The 23,262-nt window shown below is 46.1% G+C and overlaps 1 protein-coding gene across 8 annotated transcripts in view; it reads left to right on the forward strand.

Annotated features, from left to right (window-relative positions):
• Positions 1–23,262, forward strand: part of NCAM1 (neural cell adhesion molecule 1) — a 143,361-nt gene that overhangs the window by 92,800 nt on the left and 27,299 nt on the right. For 3 of the 8 annotated variants that reach the window (XM_037409809.1, XM_037409811.1, XM_037409812.1), the window contains exons 9-17: positions 154–183; positions 4,648–4,798; positions 5,390–5,574; positions 5,925–6,021; positions 6,790–6,960; positions 8,161–8,292; positions 9,503–9,517; positions 10,873–10,923; positions 19,485–19,487. In XM_037409809.1, coding sequence (XP_037265706.1) covers positions 154–183; positions 4,648–4,798; positions 5,390–5,574; positions 5,925–6,021; positions 6,790–6,960; positions 8,161–8,292; positions 9,503–9,517; positions 10,873–10,923; positions 19,485–19,487 — 835 coding nt within the window. The remainder of the gene's footprint in view (positions 1–153; positions 184–4,647; positions 4,799–5,389; positions 5,575–5,924; positions 6,022–6,789; positions 6,961–8,160; positions 8,293–9,502; positions 9,518–10,872; positions 10,924–19,484; positions 19,488–23,262) is intronic. The other 5 variants (XM_037409810.1, XM_037409816.1, XM_037409813.1 and 2 more) reach the window with 2 other exon arrangements.

A 23,262-nucleotide genomic window follows, 5' to 3' on the forward strand; every position in this document is an offset into this window, starting at 1 on the left:
GATCACCCCACACACATGAGAGATACAACTTGGAGCCTGCATGTGCATAGAACGCAATGTGGTGCATACACTATGATACGTAAAAGCAACCTTTGATAAACTTTTATTGCTTTTTTTTCTGTTGTTGTTGTGTTCTATATCTGTTCTCTCCAGGCTTCATGGACCCGGCCCGAGAAACAAGAGGTATAAGATTACCAGACCTTTAGCAAACTTCTTAGTTTCTTGGTTTTGGTTTTTTAAAGCATTAGAGATTAACAAATCTCTAGTCCAGTAACCACACCAACTAAACCAGTATTAATAATACGAACAAATTAAGTACCAATACATAAAAGAAACAGCTTATAGAGTTAGAAGTTGCTTGGCATGTAGTAATGCGTTTTTGGATGAGCAAACTAGTTGTGTTGGGAGTGAGTAACTCTGGTTGTCGCCTTAAAAAAAAAAAAAGAATTAAAAATAAAAGCAAGTGGAAAAATCTAACAAATACTGCTTTCACTGTTTTCTTCTGTGCTACCAGTTTAAATCATATCTTCTTCTAGAGTTCTAAGAATCAGCAACAGCATGTATTCTGAAAAAGTATTTTTTTTCCAAAGATAGCCTCTTCTGCTCCAGCCAACTCATCTGTTTGCTCATGGTACTCCTTAAGTTTGACCTTCTCTTAAAGGACAACTGCATCATGTTCCATTTCACAATCAATGCAGATAAATCTTTCGCAACTTAAATTTCTCCAGAAAACACTCCAAATTGCTAGATTATTATTTGCCTTTGATTTGCAAGGGTCGGTGAGGGCGTGTGGGATAATGCAGTAACTCAGTTTGGTGCGAGTATGTTTTGTTGCTGTTTTATTTCACATTCAATGTTGTATTTAAAAAGTAATAATAACAACTTAGCTTTATGCACACCTGATTTTGTAGTGTTCTTGCTTCAAAATGGACCGGAAAGTATGTTTCCAAGCAAATAATAGGGGTCAGGCAGACAACAAAATTAGCTACCAGAGCTGGGTGACTCATATTTCTACCTTTGGGATCAGCTTTGTGGAGGCTTTGGGTATCCTGTATTTTTTTTTTTATTTGTAAGCTGTCTTAAAGCAGAGGCTAGTGTGGCCTAAACTAAGTGAACCTCTTAACTTAAGCACCATCCACCTTGGTGTCATATGGGGCCGAGAAGGTGCTGCCCCTTCTTCCTTCAGCCTAATCTGTTGGGATAGATGAATTGTGGCAAGTGAAGGCATCGGATATTCAGACCAGTTTGCATTGAAGAATTTGGAATTTGAGTAGTTGCATCTCTTCAGGCCTCATGTTAATTCCCGTTATAGTTGTCTCCGTCTGTCTGTGCACACCCCACCCCACCCCCCGCAGTGTTTTCACTGTGCTCTCTGTCTCAAGCTTTTCATTAATATGAACGCTAATACTATTAAGCTTGCTGTCTCTACATTTCTTGCTGCGTCTGTGTCTTAAAATATCCAGGTGGGGGTTCTGTGAGAATGTTGTTGAAGCTTGTTGTTGCAGCCTGTGTAGACAAATCTTTAAAACAGCCACCATGGGGTCTTCCAGCAGCGTGTTCAGTTCTGGGGACGCTGCGGGAGCGCCTGGCAGTACGTGTTTCACTGCTGCTCGTGCGGTAGCTAAAGTAAGGAAGTCGCCGAGTGCAGTCGCAGCAGCATATGTGGGTGTTAAATCTTGCTTTCCTTGCTTTGGAGGCACAGTTACAGCTGGCTGCTTCTTCCTCTAAACCACAGTCAGCTCTGCTTACTGTGCACGGTCCGTAACGTCCCAGTTCACTGTTCAGGTCCTGCATATACTGGAGAATTGTTGAAAGTCGTATTAGCAGCGTATGCTAGCACCCCCCCCCCCCCTCCACATTATCACCAATAGATGCTAAACAACACAGTTACAAGCAAAACTGCACCACTGCTACACCACAAACTGGCGATGCCTTTCTGGTGACTGGGAATTAGTGGAACCTGGCAAATATTAAGAGCGTAGATGAGTTCTGGTTAGTGCAGCGTGAGCCCAGAGCTGGGAGAGACCAGTCATCCTCCTTCATGGCGTTTGTAGCTGTGGTCAGGGTTTCCCGGTGCTCTTTGTAGTGGTGTCCGCTGTGTGGGAAGCGGGTGAGGAGGAGATACAACTGCGTGAAATTAAGTCATGGATACTTGTTTGTGAAAGGACTGACAAGTGCAGGAGGTGGAGGAAGAGGGGTAAATGCATTTCCTACTTGTCTCTCCTCTTCCCCTTCGGCACTGAAGTGTTGAAATCTAGGGCAGCTTTGTGCGTAGTGACCGTGTGCCACGCGGCATTGTCAGGACTTGGAGAACACCCGCAGGTACCTCGGGATAAGTTGTAGTCATTGGCAAAGGAGAGAACCACCGTACCCTTTTCCGTAGAGTGGCGGTTGCTACAGCATGAGTTGCTGCCTGTGCCCCATAGGTTGTCTCCCCATTACTATGAAGCGGGTTTTTTATCCCAAATCCTTGAAATCAAAGAGGCTAAGAAAAGGGATTACAACTGTCTACCTCTGGCTCACAAGTTTCTAGCTATCTTACGTCTCTAATAGCTAGGGATAGTTAGCATCTGATGGTCTGAGATATGACTAAAGAAAACTAGTAGTGTGCTTTTTTGAGCAGGCATTTTTCTCTTCCTTGGAGTTTTTTTTCCCTGATCTTTCTTTTTCTTTACTTGTGTCTTTTGCATTAAGAAACAGAGCTTCATCTTCAGAGTCGGTTATGATTTTACCATGACTGCCTAGCACTCTTTTGTTTGTATCAGATTTTGACAAAGGGAGTAAAAGGCATGTGACACTGGATGTAAAATTACCTTTGCTGTAATGATCACGTGCTGCTGTTTTGCCGTGTTTATACTTTTGCCTGCTGACGGGGTCACAGACGAGTATTTAGAATATTCGCCCAACTCACGAGCTACAAGCAGCTGGGAACCTTGCAGGTCTGGAGTCTTTTGACGTTTGCAGATCCTACTGCAGTAGTTTCAGAAGTGAGCTGGGTTTTGGAGGTAAATCACAGGTCAGACAAAAGGGTAACAGTACAGTCAGCCAGTGAAGAAAAATAAAAGCAGAATTTAATCGTATAAGTTACCACAGCGGACTAATGTCTTCTTAAGGGATCCTTCTGTGGTTCTGGGGAACGAGGCACACAGCGTCCCATGCACATGAAATAAAGAACCCTTCCCAGCAACACAAGGGACCAAGCACAGGAGGAGGAGCGGGGTTCATAGCTTGTGGCAGTGGTCAGGGATCGCAGCAGACCTGCGTGCAGAGTAGAAGAGAGAAGAATAGCCTTAATTGTTTGCGTGGAAAAAAGATCCTGTTGCCGTGCATGTGGAATTTGACTAGCTCAAATGAACTGATATTCAGAACTAACAGACATCATCACATTCACTTGTTAGAAACGTCATCAGTCTTGGAGATTGAGACCACTAGCTCAGAACAGAAAGGGGCTTCAGGCCTGGAGGATGTGACCGCTTGAGATACCAGAGGTGTACTTGGTGCTACAGCTCAGTGCGTTTGGCTGTTCAATGTCCTCAGCGGTTTTACTCATAATCTCAGTACTTGTCCTGTATTTCCCATGAAAATGAATGCTCTTGGAGCCTTAATTGCGTGAAGGGTGGCAGGCTGCAGCAGCAGGCACAGCCATGAGGTTACCTAACGTATTTGCTTGTGCTTGTGCCACTTTGGAAACTAGGTGAGAGACTTGGTGCTTTGAAGCTTCCAAGCTGAAGCACAAGGACCAAGAGCTTGCGCAGGCACCAGGGCGAGGGAGGGCTCCGTGCCCTGGTGTGCTTTGTGTATTAAGAGAGCACTTGGGCTCTGGTCACAAATTGGACAGGGGAAAAAAAATACTTACAGGGGAGGGGATTGCTGGTGGCTGCAATCCCTTTGAGCAGATGGTAGCCTGAATTTTACATTCTTTGTCTCTGTCATTGACCTCTCCACGCTCTTTTGCATGTGGGAGCAATCTCTACGCTGGCAAAGAACCAATGGAGATTGCTCTAGAATTTTCTGAAGGTCACAAGACCTTGAAGCAGGGCTGTCTCTGAAAGGCTCACAGTTTTCTTGCCCTCTTCACTGTATCTTGCTCTTTTCAGTGAAAGTTCAGACGAAAAGTTCTGAGCTTTCATTTTGTCTGGCTCAGCTCTGAGGTCTGGATCGGTTCTTATTGATGCCGTTTCAAGGACATTGAAATAAAACAGGTATCAGAGGGAGGAGAGGGGGGCCTGAATTCTCTGAGCAGAAACACTGTAGCCATCGGGGAGGTTTTCTACAAGAGCGTGCTGGCAAAAATTGTTAACCAGAGCTGGATCCCTACAGTTCTCATTCTGGGAAGGAGCTTGATGCTCTCCAGCTGTCCTCTAGACATGTAGTAGCTTCTGATACTTTGGTCCTTCATTTATTTTTTTTCCCCTTTCCCTGAGTGCTTTGAATAACTGTGGGTTGGCACTGTGTGACAAGGAATCTTCTTGTTGCTTTCGGAAATGCCTCTCTGTGCCCGTGATTTCACCTGGCCTCAGGTGATCGCTTCCGAAGCGCTGAGCACTGGAGGGTTGGTGTGAGGTAGACTTGCATTTGTTCCCATCCCTTTAGTCTGCACCACAGGCTCAGAGCTCAGCCTCTAACTCTCTTTTCCTTTCCTGCCAGACCCTGGACGGGCGCATCATAGTACGTAGCCATGCCCGGGTGTCGTCCCTGACTCTCAAAGAAATTCAGTACACAGATGCCGGAGAATATGTATGCACAGCCAGCAACACCATCGGGCAGGACTCCCAGGCCATGTATCTTGAAGTGCAGTGTAAGAAGTGGAGGATGGGGCGGGGAGGGTGTTCATGTGTTTAGAGTGGGAACTGTTTGGATTTCTTTTTGCTGGGATGAGGATGAGACTGAGGCACCTACGGCTACGGGGATGTGTGTTGTTTAGGTAGAGGGCATGGGAAGCAGCTCAGTCTGAAATAATTTTGTTGGAGATATTGCTGTGTGCATCCATGCAAGTGTTTGCTCTGGTGTCTCCAGCTGGGATACTGTTGCACCTTGGGAAGGTTACGGGCCATGAATCTACCGCTGCCCCGTTCGCTGGGCGCATCAGAGTTCTTCCTCAGGAGAATTTCTGGTACGCACTTCCCTAGATGCAGAGCATGCTGTCTGCTCCTCCTCCCACACTGTTAGGAGCAGCCTTTGGGACTGAGCAGGTTTCCTCCTTATGTCCTTCAGCAAAAGACACCACCCCGTCCCCCTACGTGAGAAGACAGTTCCCGTCTCCTATATTGGATTCCCTTCTCCCCATTAACGTGGACCCCAGCCAAGGGATCCTTAAAGTGAGGCTGACTGGGCTACTTCAGGAGACTTTCTGGCTCAAATTGCCTTCACAAATGTGTCTGTCTTTCAGATGCCCCCAAGCTTCAGGGCCCTGTGGCTGTCTATACCTGGGAGGGGAATCAAGTGAACATCACCTGTGAGGTATTTGCTTACCCCAGTGCTGTCATCTCCTGGTTCCGGGATGGACAGCTGCTTCCTAGCTCAAACTACAGCAACATCAAGATCTACAACACTCCATCAGCAAGCTATCTGGAGGTGAGGAAAAGCAGGGAGGGGAGAAGGCAGCCAGGAGGGCTCAGTGCTATCAAATCATTTATGGTCCTGATGCTGAAGGCGTTAAGCCTTTTGCCAGAGCACCCTATTGGTAGACAAGAAGTTGTGTGGTGTTTCTGGCACGTAAGCGCTAAGAAAATCAGGTAATAGAAGGCGCCACCCCCTCCTTGCCTTTGACTTTCAGCCCAGCGCAGTTCTCCCCTCTGCGGACAGCCCGGGGAGGGTTAGCACGCGCGCTTTATGGCGGCTTCTCTCCCCAGCAAAATGCAGAGTGCATTGGCAGAGTGAAAAGGGATTTCTGATCCGAGCATGAGCCTTCATTCCTTCCACAGGTGACACCAGACTCTGAAAATGACTTTGGGAACTATAACTGCACTGCTGTGAACCGCATTGGCCAGGAGTCCTCAGAGTTCATTCTTGTGCAGGCAGGTGAGCATCCCAGGCAGGGAGATCAGGAAATGCGTGTGCCACCCTTGAGCTGAGGTGACAGCGACCTTTTCTAGTTTGTGTTGGTGGGGCAGCAGGAGAGCCAGCGTCTACTTTCAAAGAGACCGTTCATCGATTTTTGCGTTGGGATGGGTTGTAGATAAAAAGATCCTCTGTATCTCTGTTTCCTTGTTTCTGAAGGCTCTCATTCTTCTCCGCGCTTCCAGTAGACTTTTAACAGAGCTGTGACCTCTGATTTCTGACGGCCATCGCATGCGTGCCTATGTGTGCACGCGTGCTTCTCGAAATCAGCAACATACCCCTAATAGTGTACAAACTAGAGACCGCAGAGCGCTCCGTACCAGCCAGAGGCACCTGGTGTCTGACTGCCTGACAGGCTGGGAGGGCCTCGGGTGTCCTCTCGGGGCTGCCAGAGAGACGGATTTAGGAATGGTCAAGCTGCTGGCTGCAGGGACAGAACAGCCTCCGGGATGCTCTCACTGCTCTGCTGTGGTTGAAGAAGGTACTATAAGTCTCTAGCCTCTGAGAGGAGAGACGAGGTGAAGGTCTCTGCACTGCCTAATTAGCATTCTTAAAAGCCCTCCTACCGGTCTTCCCCTCCTGAGGGAGCCTCAGGCCGACCATTCTCCTCTCCTTCGTGAGGCCGTGACAAGGGTGTGTTTGATATTCCCAGTTTTCTGTTTTCTTTACCGCTGGAGCTTGTTTCTCGCCGTCTTCTGTATCACTGGTTGTTTCCCCTTCCTCCCCCAGATACTCCGTCCTCTCCTTCCATTGACAGAGTGGAGCCCTATTCCAGTACTGCCCAGGTGGAGTTCGATGAGCCTGAAGCTACCGGCGGGGTGCCCATCCTCAAGTACAAAGCGGAGTGGAGGGCACTGGGCGAGGGGGAATGGCACTCGAGGTTGTATGATGCCGAGGAAGGTAGGATGACAAAACAAGACGTTACCACCCCCACCTGTGTCTCAAAGCCGGAGCGGAGCGTTCCATAGCTTTGCAATTTCAGCTCCTATATTAAGGCTCCAGGCAAGTTCTTAAAAGTTGCCTTTGCAGTGACACTGTGAATTTCCAGCTGGACATGAGGGCTCTGCTGCGCTGGTAGCTCCCGGTGTGTGACAGGGCACCAGCCTTCTCCGCCTGTAGAGTGCGTGTTGCAGCACTGTACGTCCCTGTGTCCCTTGCTCGCACCAGCCTGTCTGAACAAGGTGAAGAACCCTGTGCCCAGTATGGAATGAGGCTGGCTGGCAGCGCCGTGCGTCCTGCAGCGTCAAGCCTTGTCTGTCAGCCCCTTTAGGTCCCCTTCTCTGTCCCTTGGAACACAAATCCTCCTATTCCAGAAGCAAGTCTAACTGCCGTTACACCCTGTCTTGTTAGAGCAACCTGTAGGAATACACACTGCTTAAAATGTCTCCTGAAGTCCAGTAAACAAAAGAAATTTTGATTCAGGAGAACTGTGAAGAACAGAGTTCTATTTCAGAGCTGAATCTTCTACCGCCAGTCCTGGCTGGAACCGGGATGATTATTCTAGGTCCCCATTGGAGTGAGGTGGTCTTAGCTAGAGCCAGGTTTATTTTTCTCGTTTCTCCTTCCGTGTCTGTGCAGGAAAACGAGTGCTTCTTTCTGTCTTCATGTCATGATGACCCCACAGCCGTTTCTTTCCATGTCTTACGTAGTGTCTGACCTCCTTAGAGATTGTTAAAGGAGAGAGATGGGTTTTGCCGCTGCTAAGGGCTTTGCTTTCAGTTGAGTCATGCAGCCCAGCAGATGAGCAGTCCTGGGTGGTACGTCTACTACAGCCAGACCCCCACACGACAGTGGTCTTGAAGAGCTTTATTCAGGAAGCTCCTTGGCACAGGCCAGGGGCTGATGCCCTCTGGTGTGGACCAGGAACTCCGCTGCATCCCCTCGAGAGAGGCTGTGGCAGCGCACCCCTCGGCAGCTGGCTGACACCCCGCTGGCAGCTCTGACCTTTCTCTTGGTCCGCACTGTTTGCGTGAGGCTGGGCCCAGGAGAGAGCTCCGTTACGTGGGGTGGGTGGCACAAGTATATGATAGAAACACGGCATTTACTGGTGACCTAGAGCCTGAGCCTGTCTTTGCTTTTCCTCCCTTGTTTCTGCAACAGCAAATGTGGAGGGCATGATCACTATCACTGGCCTGAAACCTGAAACAACCTACTCTGTGAGACTGTCTGCGGTCAATGGCAAGGGCGTGGGTGAGATCAGCCTGCCATCCGACTTCAAGACACAACCAGTTCGTAAGTAAAACTGTATCCTCCCTCTGCCTCTCTGGCTCTCTTTCCTTGCATCTTTCCAGGGAATCTCTGCCATGCATGGATGACACCTTCTTCTCTTGCAGACCTTGCTGCACCCTTTGTTTTTGTTGTGCTTTTTGATCGTAGTGAATTTCATTACTAATTAAAAATCTTCTTTGAAGGTAGGAGGCAGAGGAACTGTTTTATTTGCGCTAGTTAGTGCCCTGCGTTACTAGTATAAACTCTGTATTGTCGAAGGGAAGGGGCTACGCTGTGGAGAGTTTTAGTAAGAAAAGCAGTGAGCTGAGAAGGGCATCGGTCATAGAGGGTGTAATGCCATCGTTGCAAGGCAGGGTTTTTGCAAATCAGAAATTAAGAGGTTCAGCACAGGCCATGAGCTGTGGAAGGGGGGTTTCTCTGCAAATCACCGCCTTAAGATGCCCCTGCAGCACGTAAGGTGATTTCCACAGCCTCTTGTCCACTTTACTTGGGTAATCTTCCACTCCAATGGCAGGATGCTCTGCTGTGGACCAACGCTTTCCCTCCTGTTTCAACCAGGATCAAAAGAGGCAAGAATTAAAAGCGAGGGAGTTATTCAAGGCAGGAAGGAGAGAAAGAAGGGAACAAAAGCACAGAGTGGGTAGGGGAGATGTGACAAAAACAGGCAGGGGAGAGGTGGTCTCTTATCCTTGTACACAGCCTCATCCAAGTATTGGTATCTATTCCACTGCCCGCAGCCCCGGGGGCTGCTCTTTCCCCTTCTCCTTGCATTTATATCTGCAGCCCGTTCTTCCCACCATCGCACCCATACTGGTGTACCTGTTTTGTAGCTCTTCGGAAACCACTGTGCGGGACCCCCCGAATTCAGAGCCAGCAATATCCTAGCCCGTGCCTGTGCATGCTTTGAGGTGCTATGAGCTGTGCATGGTCGTGATTTTTGTGCCTCGTCAGGACTGCTGAGCACACGGGGCAGTAAACGCGCCGTGTTGTGTGGGAATCCCAGCCCTGTGCAGTAAGCCAGCCCTCACAACCCATGTCCAGCGTGACCTATCCCACTCCCTAGGGTTGGATTTCAGGCAGCTGGTGGTATTTTGATTTTCCAGCTCCATGTTCTCTAGCTCCCCTTCTCACCTCTTCTACATGTTATTTTTTTTTTGTGCGTCTATCTCTGTATTTTCTTTTTGTCTGTGTTCCATCCATGGAAAAACTGCAGGCATCCCTCACTCACGTAAGTGCCTCTCTGCATTTCTTTCACTCTCCTTTTACATTTCTAGAGTCTTCCTCTAACATACATAACATTAGCTTTTAATCTAGTACCTTTTTCCTCTCAGGCTCTCTAGAAATGAACTGGTACTGTCCATTTCCTAACAAGACTGACACTAGAATAGTCACCCTACGATGGGTAATGCTGCTTTGTTTAGAGCAGAATTAAGGGTTAACATCTTTGTATTTATTGTAAAGCATGCAATTCAAATATTTAACTTAGTGGTTGTCTAATAATAGCTTGCTGACTACAGAGTGGAGTAATGGAAGGCTTTGTGTTTATGAATGGCTTAAAAATTCTCAAATTTTAATGAAATATAGATAATTCAGGGGGGAAAAAAAAGAAAACAGGAGAAAGTTTTAGCTAAACTGCAGGTCTGGTTCAGACCAATTAAGAGCCAACCAAAAACTTCAGAATTTTGAAATAATTTCACAATTTTGAAAGCAAAAACTTTAAGAAAAAAGTCATGGTTTTGGCCACTTTTTACCATTAGTAGTCTGTGGACAGTCTTCCAGCACTTGTGTAGGTTGTATACACAAATAAATAAGTGACCCTCATACTAAATAAAAAATGCATGTTTCCCCCTTCCCAATGTAAAATGAGTTAGAGAGATGTGCTGGGTGTGTTTAATTGTCAGTTGGGTTCAGCGAAACATTGTATGCTCCACAGCTTTGTGCATTTCACATCAGAGTTAATCAACGGCAGCTAAAAGAAACCTCTTTATCTAAGTGAGCATTATTCTGTTTATTAAAGTATGTGTCCTTGTGGTGAACTCTCGTTATTCCCAAGACTGCATGGGCAAGCTTTATGAAGCTGCTGTCACATTCTTTGAGATTTCTGAAGCTGAAGTAAAAAAAGGAAAGTGTGGGTTTTGTTTGGTTGTGGTTTTTTGTTTTGTCGTTTGTTTTTGTTTTTTTTTATGAAAGCTTGGGCTTAGTGGATCACTAACAGGGTGAGTGAATCAATAGTCAAAGTGGGTGGAGGAACGGACAGATGGATAGACGGAATTGCAAATTGCAGTCGTTACAAAGAGTCAGCCAGGAGACATGATTCCAGAACATAGGTGCAGTCTGTTGCCTAAAATTGTTTGGAGCCTGTTAATTTCAGTAGAATTAATATATCCCTTACATCAAGTTGATTGTGGTTAGTATTGTAACTATCAGGCAGATACTTTGGTGGGCCCAAACTGGATGTGGTCAGCAATACACAAGGGAGATAAGGGCTTAGGTATTCAGTCTCTGTGCAGATCAGTACCACAGGAAAAGGGAAAAGATCCAATTAAGAAGAGAGGAAAAAGAACATTAAAAGCTTTGTTTCAGCCACATCGACAGATCTGTCTGCCAAGCCTCATGTTCATCACTTGGGGACAGGTACGTGGCTTTGAAGAACGTTAAAACGTGCTTCTAGTAGAGGTTTTTTTTGCTTTTTTTTTTTTTTTTTTTTGATGTGGCAATTAGCTATCCATCAGTCTGTAGTCCTTAACTCTGCTTCCTTGTAGGGTAAGTTCCAGTTCTTTTTCTCTTCTTTGTGGGCTGTAATATTTTTTCCATTTGCAAATTAAATTCTGCTGATGCTCCTTCAAGCACATTTCTGCCTTGCAGCTGTGGTCCTTCTGAGCATTCGGTTCTCTCATTCTTTCTCTGCTCTCTGGGGTTCTCGAAGCCTGTCTGAGATCATGAACTTGGTCGCAGCAATGGTGAAGAGATTGTTGGCACGACAGAAATGCCTTTTTTCATCTGTGCTGGGATCCCAGTGTCACAATATTACCTGTTTGTGGGCAAAGTCAAAATCAGGAAGAAGCTGTGTGTCCCCTAATCTGGTGTGATTTGAAGATCACGGAAACGTTTCAGAAATTTTACAGGAAAGAATATAAAATCTGTGGATACCAGCCAAGGCTGCATTTTCAAACTAACCAAAGCAACTAGTTTTCCTTGCCCGATTATTTAAAGTATCTAATTGAACGTGAAAACGGACACCATTGTTACAGACTGGGATGTCTGTAGTTATTTTGGTTATTATTTTTTTTCCCTCAATAAGCAAACAGTACTTTCTTTCTTGTTGGAGGCACATGAAGGCCCAAGTAATTAGTGAGAATGATGTAGTATACTAGCACAGATGAAAATTGTGGCGTTGGGAGGATATCTGTCTAACTTGACCTGAGTTTGTATTTTCATCCCAACAATTTGCTGGTTTTCTGCATTTCCTTTTCCTTATAAATCTGAAGACGAACAAAGGCTGCACGCAGACCTTGTGAATGGTTTCTTTTTGAGCCCCAGCTGTTTCCTGCTGTTGATAAACCACGAGTGTGTGTGTGTGTGTGGTGTGTTTGGTTTTGATATCAAAATATCTTCATGTAAAATAAACAAACAAACAAAAAAAAGCCACCAAAAAAACCAAACCAACAGAACAACACTAAAATAATCCCGAAATTCCACCAGGTTCTAAAGTGGCAGTAGGAGTTAGCAATAGCCTTCCCCAAAACAGTAGCCACGCAGGCTGTGTTGTGCTGCCATACACACAGTGCTGGCCAGCATCTCTGCTGGCCCCAAACGGCACTGGGTTGAACTGGGAACACTGGTGAGCAGTGGTGTGTCTGTGTTACAAGAAAGGTGGTTTAAAGCCAGAACTCACAGTGGATCCAAAACACGGGTCTGGCAAAGTGTGTTTGCTCTGCTTGAGCTCCATGTCCAGAAAGGCTTGATCTGACAAAATCTTATCAGTTTGGTTTTTAAGTTTCTATCCTTTGACAGTATTTTACAGGAATCAACTCCCCTCCTCACCTTCCTTTCTCTTTCTTTAGCAAGTACTGCTGCACCCACCTCCTGTTTAGCAGAGAGTGAGTATGGTAGCAGAGGCTGTTGTCTTTGTGCCACTTTGCTCTGCATGCATCTCCTCACCGAGTGTGGTGCAGCCTGCCTAACATCCTTGGGTGCTTTCCTTCTTTTCTGTGTGTGTATATACAGACCTGTTCTTTTTTTAATTTTCTTTTTTCCCCCTGAATGAAAACTGAATCTTCTGGTAAAGCAACTACCGATAAGCGTAAGTTTGATTTCCAGGATGGAGAAGAGCCACAGGCAGCTCCCAGGTCTGCTGGACTCACGGAAGGAGAGAGATTAAGGAGAGAGATGTAGAGGGAGACCCTGCCGGTGTGAAACCTCGTTGTTGTCACTGGCCTTTGCCATTAAGATTTCTGATCAGTTTGTGTTCCGTTCTTGGGGACATCTCATGGGGTATGCTCAGCTCCTGTGGTGCGAAGCTGAATTTCCTGAAATCCACTTAGCACAGCAAATAAAAAGTTTGGTTTCTCAGCTAAATAGAGCAGAAGATGCTGAAGTGATCAGCAGGGAATGGCTTGTGCTTCCCTAAGCCTGTTACTGAGACACGTTCTGGAGCTGTAGAAGAAAACTCATTTCTTTATACCCAGTTTCATCTTTTTTTTTTTTTTTCAATCTGCATAATCAGACTTAGGCTGCAAATTGTGTGAGCGCCTGTCCTGTTCCCCCCTCACACCAGCAGCACAGATACCACCATGGGAGGAAAAGGAGTTCATAGAAGCATAGAACACCTCAAGTTGGAAGGGACCCATAAGGTTCATCACGTCCAGCTCCCTGCTCCTCGCAGGACCACCTAAAACTAAACCATGACTAAGAGCATCATCCAGATGCTCCTTGAGCTCTGCCAGGCTTGGTGCTGTGAACACTCCCCTGGGGAGCCTGCTCCTGTGACCAACCACCCTTTTGGTAACAAACCTTTTCCTAACGTCCAGTCTGAGCTTCCCCTGATGCAGCTTCATTCCATTTCCTTGTGTCCTCTCACCGGTCACCAGAGGGAGGAGATCAGCACCTCCCCTGCCACTGCCCGCTGTGAGGAGGTTCTAGACTGTGACGGAGGCATCCCTCAGCCTTCTGCAAGCTGAACAAGGCAAGTGTTCGCTTGTGTTTGCTCAGCCGCTCCTTGTAAGTCTTGCTCTGGGGAGCTTTCATCATCTTGGTCACCCTCCTCTAGACACTCCAACCCAACCCCCAGATCTCTTGCTGCGGGGCTGCTCTCCAGCTTCTCGGGGTGCCCCGTGTACCCCTCTCTGTAGCTGTAGTTCTCTGCCTGATCATAAAGACGTGACAGTGACAATTCTTCTGTTTTTCAAGATGATCCGTAGAATAGTAGAGAAATCCCTCACGGCTTGTCTCCCATGCTGCATTCTTCCCATGGCTTTTGGAAGGAGGGACAGCATCTTTGTTCTTCTATCCTGGTAATCCTTCTAGTCAGTGCTGGTACGGGCTGCCTTTGCTCCTGGGAGCGGGGTGCTTAGCAGGATTCCCAAGGGATTTTCAGTCAGCTTCTCTTCAAACTGCCTTCTTTCTCAGGAGTGCTCACACCTTGTTGGGCTGTTACATTTTTTTTTTTTATTTTTTTTTTTCCTCCTCTGCCTTACCCTGGCCCTAGCGCATGGAGGTGAGAGAGAACAGAATGGTGTACCCAGAGGGTAGGTTCCCGCTGTACCCAGAGGGTAGGTTCTCATTCATTAGTCCTTGCTCCTTTGTCTTCTGTCGTTGGGCAAAAGCTAGCGATGGGGAGCTGTTCTGGAGGGCACCCCAGGAATTCTGTCACTTAATGGACCGGCAACATGTGAACTGAGGTTGCTGTTTGGCCCAAAAGCTGGCAAAAATGCTGCAGCTGTCTCTGATATTGGATTCAGAGCTTCAAAACTCCGGGGGATGAGCACAGGCAGCTGCAGGTTGCCGCAGGAGCCGTGTGGTGCCGCTGGGCTCCCTGGCACCGGCAGGGACCTGCAGCTGGCGGCACAGCAATCCCTGCGGAGGGGCTTGCGAAGCGGCAGCGCGGTGTTTGCAGCCTCTTCAGGTAACACATCTGCCGTAAGGATTCAGTATTATTCCCACTCTCTTCTCGTTAGACCTCCTGTCTCTCTGTCTCCTCTGCCTCTTACAACTTATTTTCACAGTATGCTTCACCTTTACATGTCCTATCCATCCTTCGTGTTTCCATAGCAACTCAGCCTCTCGCTGAATCCAAAAGCTCGGAGCCACCAAGTGAGTAGATGGGAACTGCTCCCCTTTGGTCCAGAGTGCTGTTTGTTATGCTGTAGCCCGTCTATCGAGGGAATTAAAGCTCTGTACTGCATTATTTTGGTGCCTGTTAACCAACAATCTGGCATTAATGCGTTGTGTGAGCATGTAGCTGTTAAGAACCCAGCATGGTACCACTCTTCCTCCTCTCCCTGTTGTCCTACCAAGCATGCAGTAACAAATAAAATACAAGATTTAGAAGAAACACGGAGGGGGAGAAAGAAGGAAGAAAAAAAAAAAAAGAAATGTAAATGGTCATTTCCAAAATGAATGTTTCCCTTTCACATTTTCCATTAGTGATTTTAGTGTTAAAGCTGCCTTTGCAACAGGGATGTGGACTAAATCTTATTGCTGCCCTGCCTTGCTCCATTTTCTGTGAATTTAGGGAGAGGCAGTTGATAACTACAGCTGCAGGAGGTGGAATATCTTACAGGAGAGAGGACTGTGGGGAGGGGGAGCGTTGCCCCATCCTCCACTGCTGCCCTGCCTGCATTAAAAGGGTCTTAAGGCTTCACAAGAAGTCCTTGGGAATTGGATTCAGGTTCCCTCCGTTCTGTCTCAGCACCTTGTTGGCTGGATGGCCATTGCTGGCGAGGCTGGGTCAGGTACGCGGGTGCTCCCATCCACGCTGGATCCGAGTAGTCTGAGGAAAAACAGCTAAACCTTGTGTTAGTTCTTTTGTACGTAAAAAACCCACAACGTTTTGCAGTGTCGGTTTTAGACTAGCTGTTAATCCAGTGACACACTTTCCTGATACTGAGTGGGTGTATCAAATGTGTGATTTTGATCCCTACTTGTAGAATTATCGCCAATCACATACCGATAAGAAAGCCAAGCAGACATTGCAACACAGTCCTGTAAAACAAAAGAAAAACACTTAAGGAAGATATAGGTTTATGTGGCGCATATGTGTGTTTTGAGCAACTAATCGTTTCTACAAAGTGAAACACTTTTCTTTTGATTTACAATAATAAAATGTATGTGTTTCTGTGAACATGGTCTTTATAAGTAAAGACCTGTGTGTTTACCTGTAGTGTGTTAGAAATGGTTCATCGCTTCTAAATGGAAAATACTAAAAGCACGAAGTGTGTGATTATTTTGTGGCTTGGGATGGAGGGAGAGGATAATACGGTTAGTCTTAGAACTATCAAAGGAATTTAAAAAAAAATAAAATTATTACTGCATTTATGACTGGCACATTCCGTGGTCTCGCATGTCGCATGAAATGTCTTTTTATCTGCTAGTGACCACAACGAACGCTTTCCTTCCTGCAGAGTTTTTCACATACACAACATGCCAAACGGTAACCCCTGGCACATCTGAAGTGGTGCTGACTCTGTGCTGCTGAAGGGAACTTCCAATTCAAATCAGATTTGGAGGGTGGGGTGGAGAGGGCGAAGGGTGGGGGAAAGGTGGCAACCAGCAGGTCTGCTAATGATCTTTTATTTTATTTCTTAGGAGGCAGAGACTCCATTGTGGCTGTTCATATGCAGGGCTAGGAGATAGCCTTGCTTGTGAGGGAAAATGTTGTGATAATGTTTTTCAGAGCATTCTTGGCTCCATAAAAAGAATGGGTCTTTCTACCCAGAAAAGATAACTAGATCTAGTTCATGATAAACATTTTCCACCCTTTTTTGTTTGGTTGGGGTGCGCGCGCGCGCGCGCGTGTGTGTGTGTGTGTGTGTGTTGTGGGGATATTTAGGGGTTTTTAAGGGTAAAAGTTTGGATTTTCACCGACATTCAAGTTCAGGCTCCGAAGGGAAGCAGTTCTGACCTCTCGCTGCCTCGTTGTTGTTTGCGTACACAGTGAATTTGTGCAAAGAGCAGACACATTTGTTTTGTATGCCGAGTTGTTGTGCAGCGTATGGATATTCTGCAGGTACAACAGCATCAAAGAGCATCAGCACAAGGCAGGTGCTCTTATAACTTTGCATCATTTAATTATTGATGCTGCTGCTGAATGATCTTGTGTCTTACCCTAACTGAACCTCAGTGGTTAATGAGTGAAACCAAGAGTAATTAGAAATTGAGAGCTGCTCTGCAGCATCATGAAGTCAGGAAAGCGAACAATGGGTCTGATTGAAGCCTAATGAAGCTGAAGAGAGTTTCTTCACTGACTTTAGTGAGTTTTTGACTTTATGTGATCAGTAACATATGGGAGATTGTCTATAGTCATGTAAGAGGTTTAGGAACATGTATCTCCTTTTGACTTAATCCACTTAGGTTGCTCAGATAAATAGGTCTGTATCGGTGGCAGTAATGAAGTTTTTCTTGCAGCTGTCTCCGCTGTGGAATCTGTTCTGCATAGCAGTATTTGATGTCACTTGCAAAAGGCGGGTTTTTTTTCAGCTGAGGTACTAATTCGGGTCCTTCTCCTATCCAGTCTCCTGGTTTTCCAAGATCTGTAGGAATTTTTGTCATATTGACTAGATACTGGCCAAGAGATTCAAAAGTTGCAGGATTAGGGAGGTGAAGAAACTGAGCAAGAGACATGCAAGTGGGAAGCCAAGTGCTGGTTTGGTTTTTTTTCTATAAAATCTTGCAGAGTGCATCCAGTCTATTCAAAATAGGTGGCAGTCATGGGGAAAAGGTCACATGGGCATTCCAAGGAGCTGGCGCCTCCTTTTGCTTTGGAATTTCTTTCCCCAAGAAGCGGGTCTGGCCACCCAGTATTTGTTATAATAAGACATGTGGGGAGGGGAGCCTATTTACGTAAAAAGTGAAAGTTTGATAGCCGCTGTTCATGACATTCATTTGTCTTTCACACCCCTTTTCTTTTTCCTTTCCCTTTCACTCCTTCCAGAGTTACCAGCAGTAAGATGTGTATATTCTCTGCCACTGCCTGTGTCCAACCAGACCCCAAGAGCTAGCATTGCAGTGCCTCAGGGCAAACCGTGCTGAGGTCCCTGTCTCCAAAGGAATTTAATGTTCAGAGACAACTCTAACCTAAGATCTAGCTAGCTATGGAGTTAGGGAGAAGCATTTTCACTGAACAGACAAAACTGCATCTCTCCTTTGCTTTTAAAAAATACGGTCTGCAAGTAAGCTGGTCAATGGTCCATATCTTCCTTAACAAGCCCTGACAGTAACAGTAGCTATAAAAGAAATTTTATCAGGTTCCTTGGTCCAGTTGTCCTGAGAGAGACCGAGCTGGCCGTGAAAGCCCTTGTGTTTTCAGATCCATCCAAGCACTGCCTGTGAACAGAAGCTGCATGTACCAGGGCTGCCTCCCTCCTGTCAGCCCCAAGGAACCACTCTTCTGGCCACCTGACTTCTACCCATGGCAATAGGATGAAATTCAAGGTTTTAAGCTACAGACAGTATTTCCAAATGTCTTCTGTGTCTCGGAAGCCTCATCCAAAGTAGCTTTTGGGTATATTTATATGGCTAATTTTGCCCTTGATCTTTAACTAAAACTTTCTCTCAGGAGCAAGCGGTCCGAAAGGCAACTTCTCTTGCCTTTTTTTAAGTCTCATGTTATATTAAGCTTACTGGGTATTTGGCAGTCTGTTTCCTCATGAGCAGAAGACACTGAATGCCTTTCCAGGCATTCTCACAGTACCTCTTAAACTTCCCTCCTTCCTTATACGCCTGCCTAGAGTTCCGTGAGTCTGTGTTTGTAACTAGAGCCAGTGGGTTGAAAGCTTAGGCATAACAAAGCGATTTTACATTTTGTACCATCAGTTCTTTCCTCAGTAATGGTATGTCCTTAATCTTGCCAGATAGAAGCACCCAAAAGATTTAAGGGTTTAATCTCTTTACATCAAATTAACAGGGAAGTACCAGAGCCCTGTGAAGTAGCCTCATTAAGATGAGACAGAGGAATGATCATGAAAAATGCAAGTTATAAAGTAGATAGTAATTTATGAAAGGAAGCAGAGCATGGAGTTAGTGGTGTCCTCCAGTTCTCCAACTGATTTTTTTTTTATTTTTATTTTTCATTCCCCTGTCATACAGCCTGCATACTTTTTCATCTCTTTCAGCAGTAGCTGTCTTCCTTGTGCCATCTTTGTAATTAATTTCCGGCGCAGAGCACTTCATCCCTCTCCTCGTTGACAGAAAAAAAAACCCTTGCACACATGAAATCATCAGCGTAATTCATTGTATGTGACTCATGCCATTCCTTGAATCTTCAGGCTGAATGCGTTGGACGGAGCTTGTGCACCCTGAGTGAGAACTGTCAGTCTGACCAAATTCTGCTTGCAGCTCTTTGATCGAAAGCTCTGTCCTCGGAAATGTATACGGATAGTAGATATTTCTCTTTTCCAGCTGTTATTGTTGTTGATATTTAGGAAGACGTGTGTTTCTGCAGAGGGGAGAACGCATCAGTACGAAATGCCAAGGTTTGTCTTCACTGAACCGTGTGGGCTCTGATTTTGACCGTTTCCCCTCTGCTGCCTGGACTGTTTCTGAATAACCATGTGTCTTCCCTTTTTCTTTCCAACAGTCTTGTGGACTCCTTCAGCTGTCCCAGCTCTGGCGCACACCCTGCAATAATTTTTGTTTCTTCTTTGACTTGGTATTAATAAGCAGTGATGCGGCTGTGCCTAACACTCCCCCAGGGCTTTCCGTGGTTTAATACTCTTTGTATTTCCAGGCGGTTTTACTGTCTCCCCAGTGTTTCTGATATATACTGGCTAATTTAATTTTGTTTCTGTTTGATTTAGTCTGTAATTCTGTTGTTGATTTTTTTCCCTTGCCCATTGTTTACATCAGTTTTTTAATTTTTTTGTATTTTTCATGTGACCTCCTCCACTTTCCTTTCAACCAATCATGTGCGTGCGTATCATGTGACTTTGTCATGTGGCTTGCATGGTGCTGATGATGTCGTCCACGCTGGGGAACAGAAGGTAAAATACTTTGTTCTGATTGGTTGCCTAGATTTGGGGTGAGGATGCCCCTCTGGTCGCTGGCCAGGGGCCTCCAAATTCCATCACTCCAAAATCCCTCTGCCAGCCTTTTGGAGAATCGCTCACCGCTGTCTGCGTCTGAAGAGCTCAGCTTCAGCCTTCCGTACTGAGTTGGAAAAAACTTGGGGAAAAAAACCCACCAAACGAAACCCAAGACAAAACCCATGCGGCTCAGTCATTTGCTTCTTTCACCGGCAGCGTGCCACAGCAGCGTCCTGGTGAGGTTCTGTCCTCTCCCTGGCATGAACACCAAGTGGCCACAACCCTTTGCCCTTCAGGCAGCTGTTTGGCGGGAGACTGTGGGTAAGATGCGCAGAAAATGCGCACACCCTATCTCCTCTCGCTTTAGCAGCATTTTGACCCTACACAGTATGTGTGTATATATATACACACAGTGTATTTCTATATAGATAGACACAAACATTCACACTGTACGTATTTCGTAGCCTATCAAAAGGATCCAAAATTCCCTCTCTCTGAAATTTAGTTATTGGTAAGCGTGCCACATTACGATTTAAGAAAGAATTATTTTTTTATCACGAGTAAAACTTTAACTTAGCTAGAGTGGGAACTGTCTTTTTACGAAGTGGCATATTTAGGCGCACACAGAGGACGTGACGGGAGCTAGACTTCGCACAATTTGCATCAGAAGCACCGTGGCACCTTTCTTGCCAGCGCACCTCATCCCTCCCGCACAGGGTCTCAGAGCCTGGCAAGGGATTTAATCTGAACTCATTTACCAGCAACAGCTACAGTAGCTGGTGATCTCCATGAAATCAAGAAGAAAATGACTGACCCTTGTGGCTTGTGGAGATGGAATCAGTCTCCAAGAAAAGTGTGTGGTAGTGAAAGCAATTTCTCCAACACTGTGATTTTTACAGCTTCACTTAATACACTGTGCATAATCTAAAGGGAGGGGGGGAGGGAAACTCCTGCTTTTCTGCTTCCCCAACTAAACAAATAATTTTGAAAACCTGGAAGCAATTGGCTTTTTTCAAGCTATGATTTCTGAAAGCACCTTATCGTCTTGGACCACCATCAGGAAGGGATTTAGGCTGGGGTTTGCCAGGAAAACAAAACTAACACCAGTAACCTTCCCCCGTGACTGCATGCATAGAAGCAGCCCCTCTTCCCCTAGTCTCTTCCCTCTCTGGTCAAAATCCAGGAGGATTGGAGACTTGGTTGTCTCGTTTTTGCATGTTCTTCTGGTTTTGTTCCTTATTTTTGATTGTCGATGTTTGCTTCTCTTGTGTGCATTCTGAAGACTCCCTACCTATTCTTTCTCACCCGTGTATATTTACCACTCGTGGAGATTTTCCATAGGTATGGCTGATGTTCGTTTCAAATTGTGACACTGTAAGTCACAATCTCGTCCTATTTACATGATGGTCAAAGATTGCAGAAATCAGCTGCTTCCTCGTTCATGTGTTGCAGATATTACCACAGATTTCGGTTGGATTCTCTAAGCACAGCAAGGATGCAGGATCTTTCCTTAGAGCCAGCTAGGCGAGGATTTAATCTCCTGGTCTATTATGTAGTAACCGATTTGAGCTGCTTTTCAAAGGTGGGCAGGAGGAACACACTTGGTGGGAGTGGAGAAGAGATGTGAGGAAAGGTCTCTGTCAGTGACGCTGCTGTCACTTCTGGGGTCCAGTACACACTCGGTGCCCAGTGACTGGGGAAAAGTTTGTGCTGCTTTTTCATATTCTCTTCTCTCCCCATCTCGAGTTTTTACTACAGCTGCATCCAGCCCTGGTGCTTGTGGCACTCCCTGAAAACCAGATAATTAAAAACAGTTAGCTGCTTCTGAAATCCAGCTACATCAGACTCATATTAGATCAAGGAAGCACTTGAATATAAATTAAACAACAGTGAAAGGATTCCAGGAAACATTTATGGCTTCCCTGCAGCAGGAGATTATTGGTGCTAATGGCTTAGCAGGAGTGGATAAAAAATAATTTGAAAATGTAATGGCTCAGAGCACTGTCCTTGGCTACCCTCACATCACATGCAGGAGCTAACAAGTTGGGATTTGGGCTTCAGGAACCTGCAGAACTGTCTCTCGTTTCAAGTACAGTTGGTCAGGTTCATTGTGAGTTACATCTGAAGCCCAAAGAAATGGGTCTCTGAGCTTAACGCTGGATTGCCAGTGATGTGTACCCTGAGAGCACAGTGCCGTAATAAGTAACGCTTCACGTCGTGTGTGTACTGCCCTGTGTTCTTATCAGAGCGAAGCGCTGGCTTCTTCCTTTCTTAAAGTTACAGGCTTGGCTGCTGGAGAAGAAAGACCATGCAGTAACGCTCAGGTGACTCCTGGGACCTGCACTGTAATCCAGTACAGCGCAGCAGCTGGGCGGCCCCCGTGGGAAGCAGCAAAACGATTGTGCTGCTGCTTAGAAAGAGAAGAGCTGCAATGCTGGAGCCACCTAGTCCCAGTGCCTTGTGTTTTGCACTGGCCAGCAAGATGTTTCTGGCCTAAAATCTGATATTAGGCAAACCAATGCAGCAGGAGTCTTTCCTGATGTCATCATTTTTCTTGAGAATCCAGCCATAAGGAATGTGGCGAGGGATCTGGGCAGACGAATGGTGAAGAGCTTGAGTGGTTGTTATTTTTTCATGCAGCTCTTTGTGGTTGTAAAGATAAAAAAAAAGAAGAGTTAATGGAAAGAAAAAGTGAGTTCCCAGAGCCACAGAAGATGTGAGAGCAGAAGCAGACCTAGTTTCCTAAAAGGCACTGAGAGATTGAAGGCTGTCTAATTCACAGCTCGTCTTTCTGGGCAGCGGTGCCTTTGGAAGAGCCAATACAGAGCAGATGAAGTGCCTTTCAAAATACAGGGCTTCCTGAGCACTCCGTTCCGTTCCAGAGAAGGCTTGCTCAGAAGTAGTTTAAATGGCAAGCAGCAGGCCGTGTGCTGTGCACATCTATTAGCTTTTATCCAAAGTAAGGCACCTATTTGATTTGCTTTTTTTCCATTGCTGAAGAGCGTCCTATGGGTGAGGTTTAAATCGGTGGAAGTGGTCGATTCTATCGATGTCGGGTGGCTGAAACCTGTGAACTAGCTCTTCGAGCAAAATCCATCCCATTTCTCAAGGAGAGTAAAGCGCACACAGTCCTGGAAATCTAAATTACTTGTCTTCTGCCCTACAGGGGCCTCCGCTGGCAGCAGCTGATGCTCTCGCTGCTGGGCTGGATGAGGTGCCACCTGGCTCAGGCATGATCGCTCGTGTTGTTGCACTGTAGAGTGAAAGCACAAGATCCTGCATCCCTCCTTCTGCAGCAGAGTGAATTCTGAGCAGATAGGTGTTTGTAAAATGGTTGCACAGCAGAGCTCTGGCATGCTTGGAGCTGCCTGCTCTCAGCAAGCCAAGTAGCAGCATCACAAGGCGCGTTCCTTAGGGACCCCACGTTTTATGGGTGGAGTAGGCAGATTTCTGCAATACGCCCGGTCATCTCTGTAAATGGGAGACCCCAGGCATGTAGCACACCTTTGTAATGCACTTTTGCTTTTCAGCCCCCATCCTGTAGGGAGGATGCATGTTCTGTGAGCATGAGTTTCTACTCTAACCTCCTGACGACAACCTTTTCTCTTCAGCTACTGACATTATGACTCCTTAGAGGGATGCTGATTCTGCTGGACTAAACTTTTCCCACTAAACTTCTTCCTCCTTTGTTTGAAACTACACACTAACCCATTTTTAATTTTACAGCTCTGTA

Source organism: Falco rusticolus, chromosome 16 (genome assembly GCF_015220075.1).
Source record: "Falco rusticolus isolate bFalRus1 chromosome 16, bFalRus1.pri, whole genome shotgun sequence".
NCBI lineage: Eukaryota > Metazoa > Chordata > Aves > Falconiformes > Falconidae > Falco > Falco rusticolus.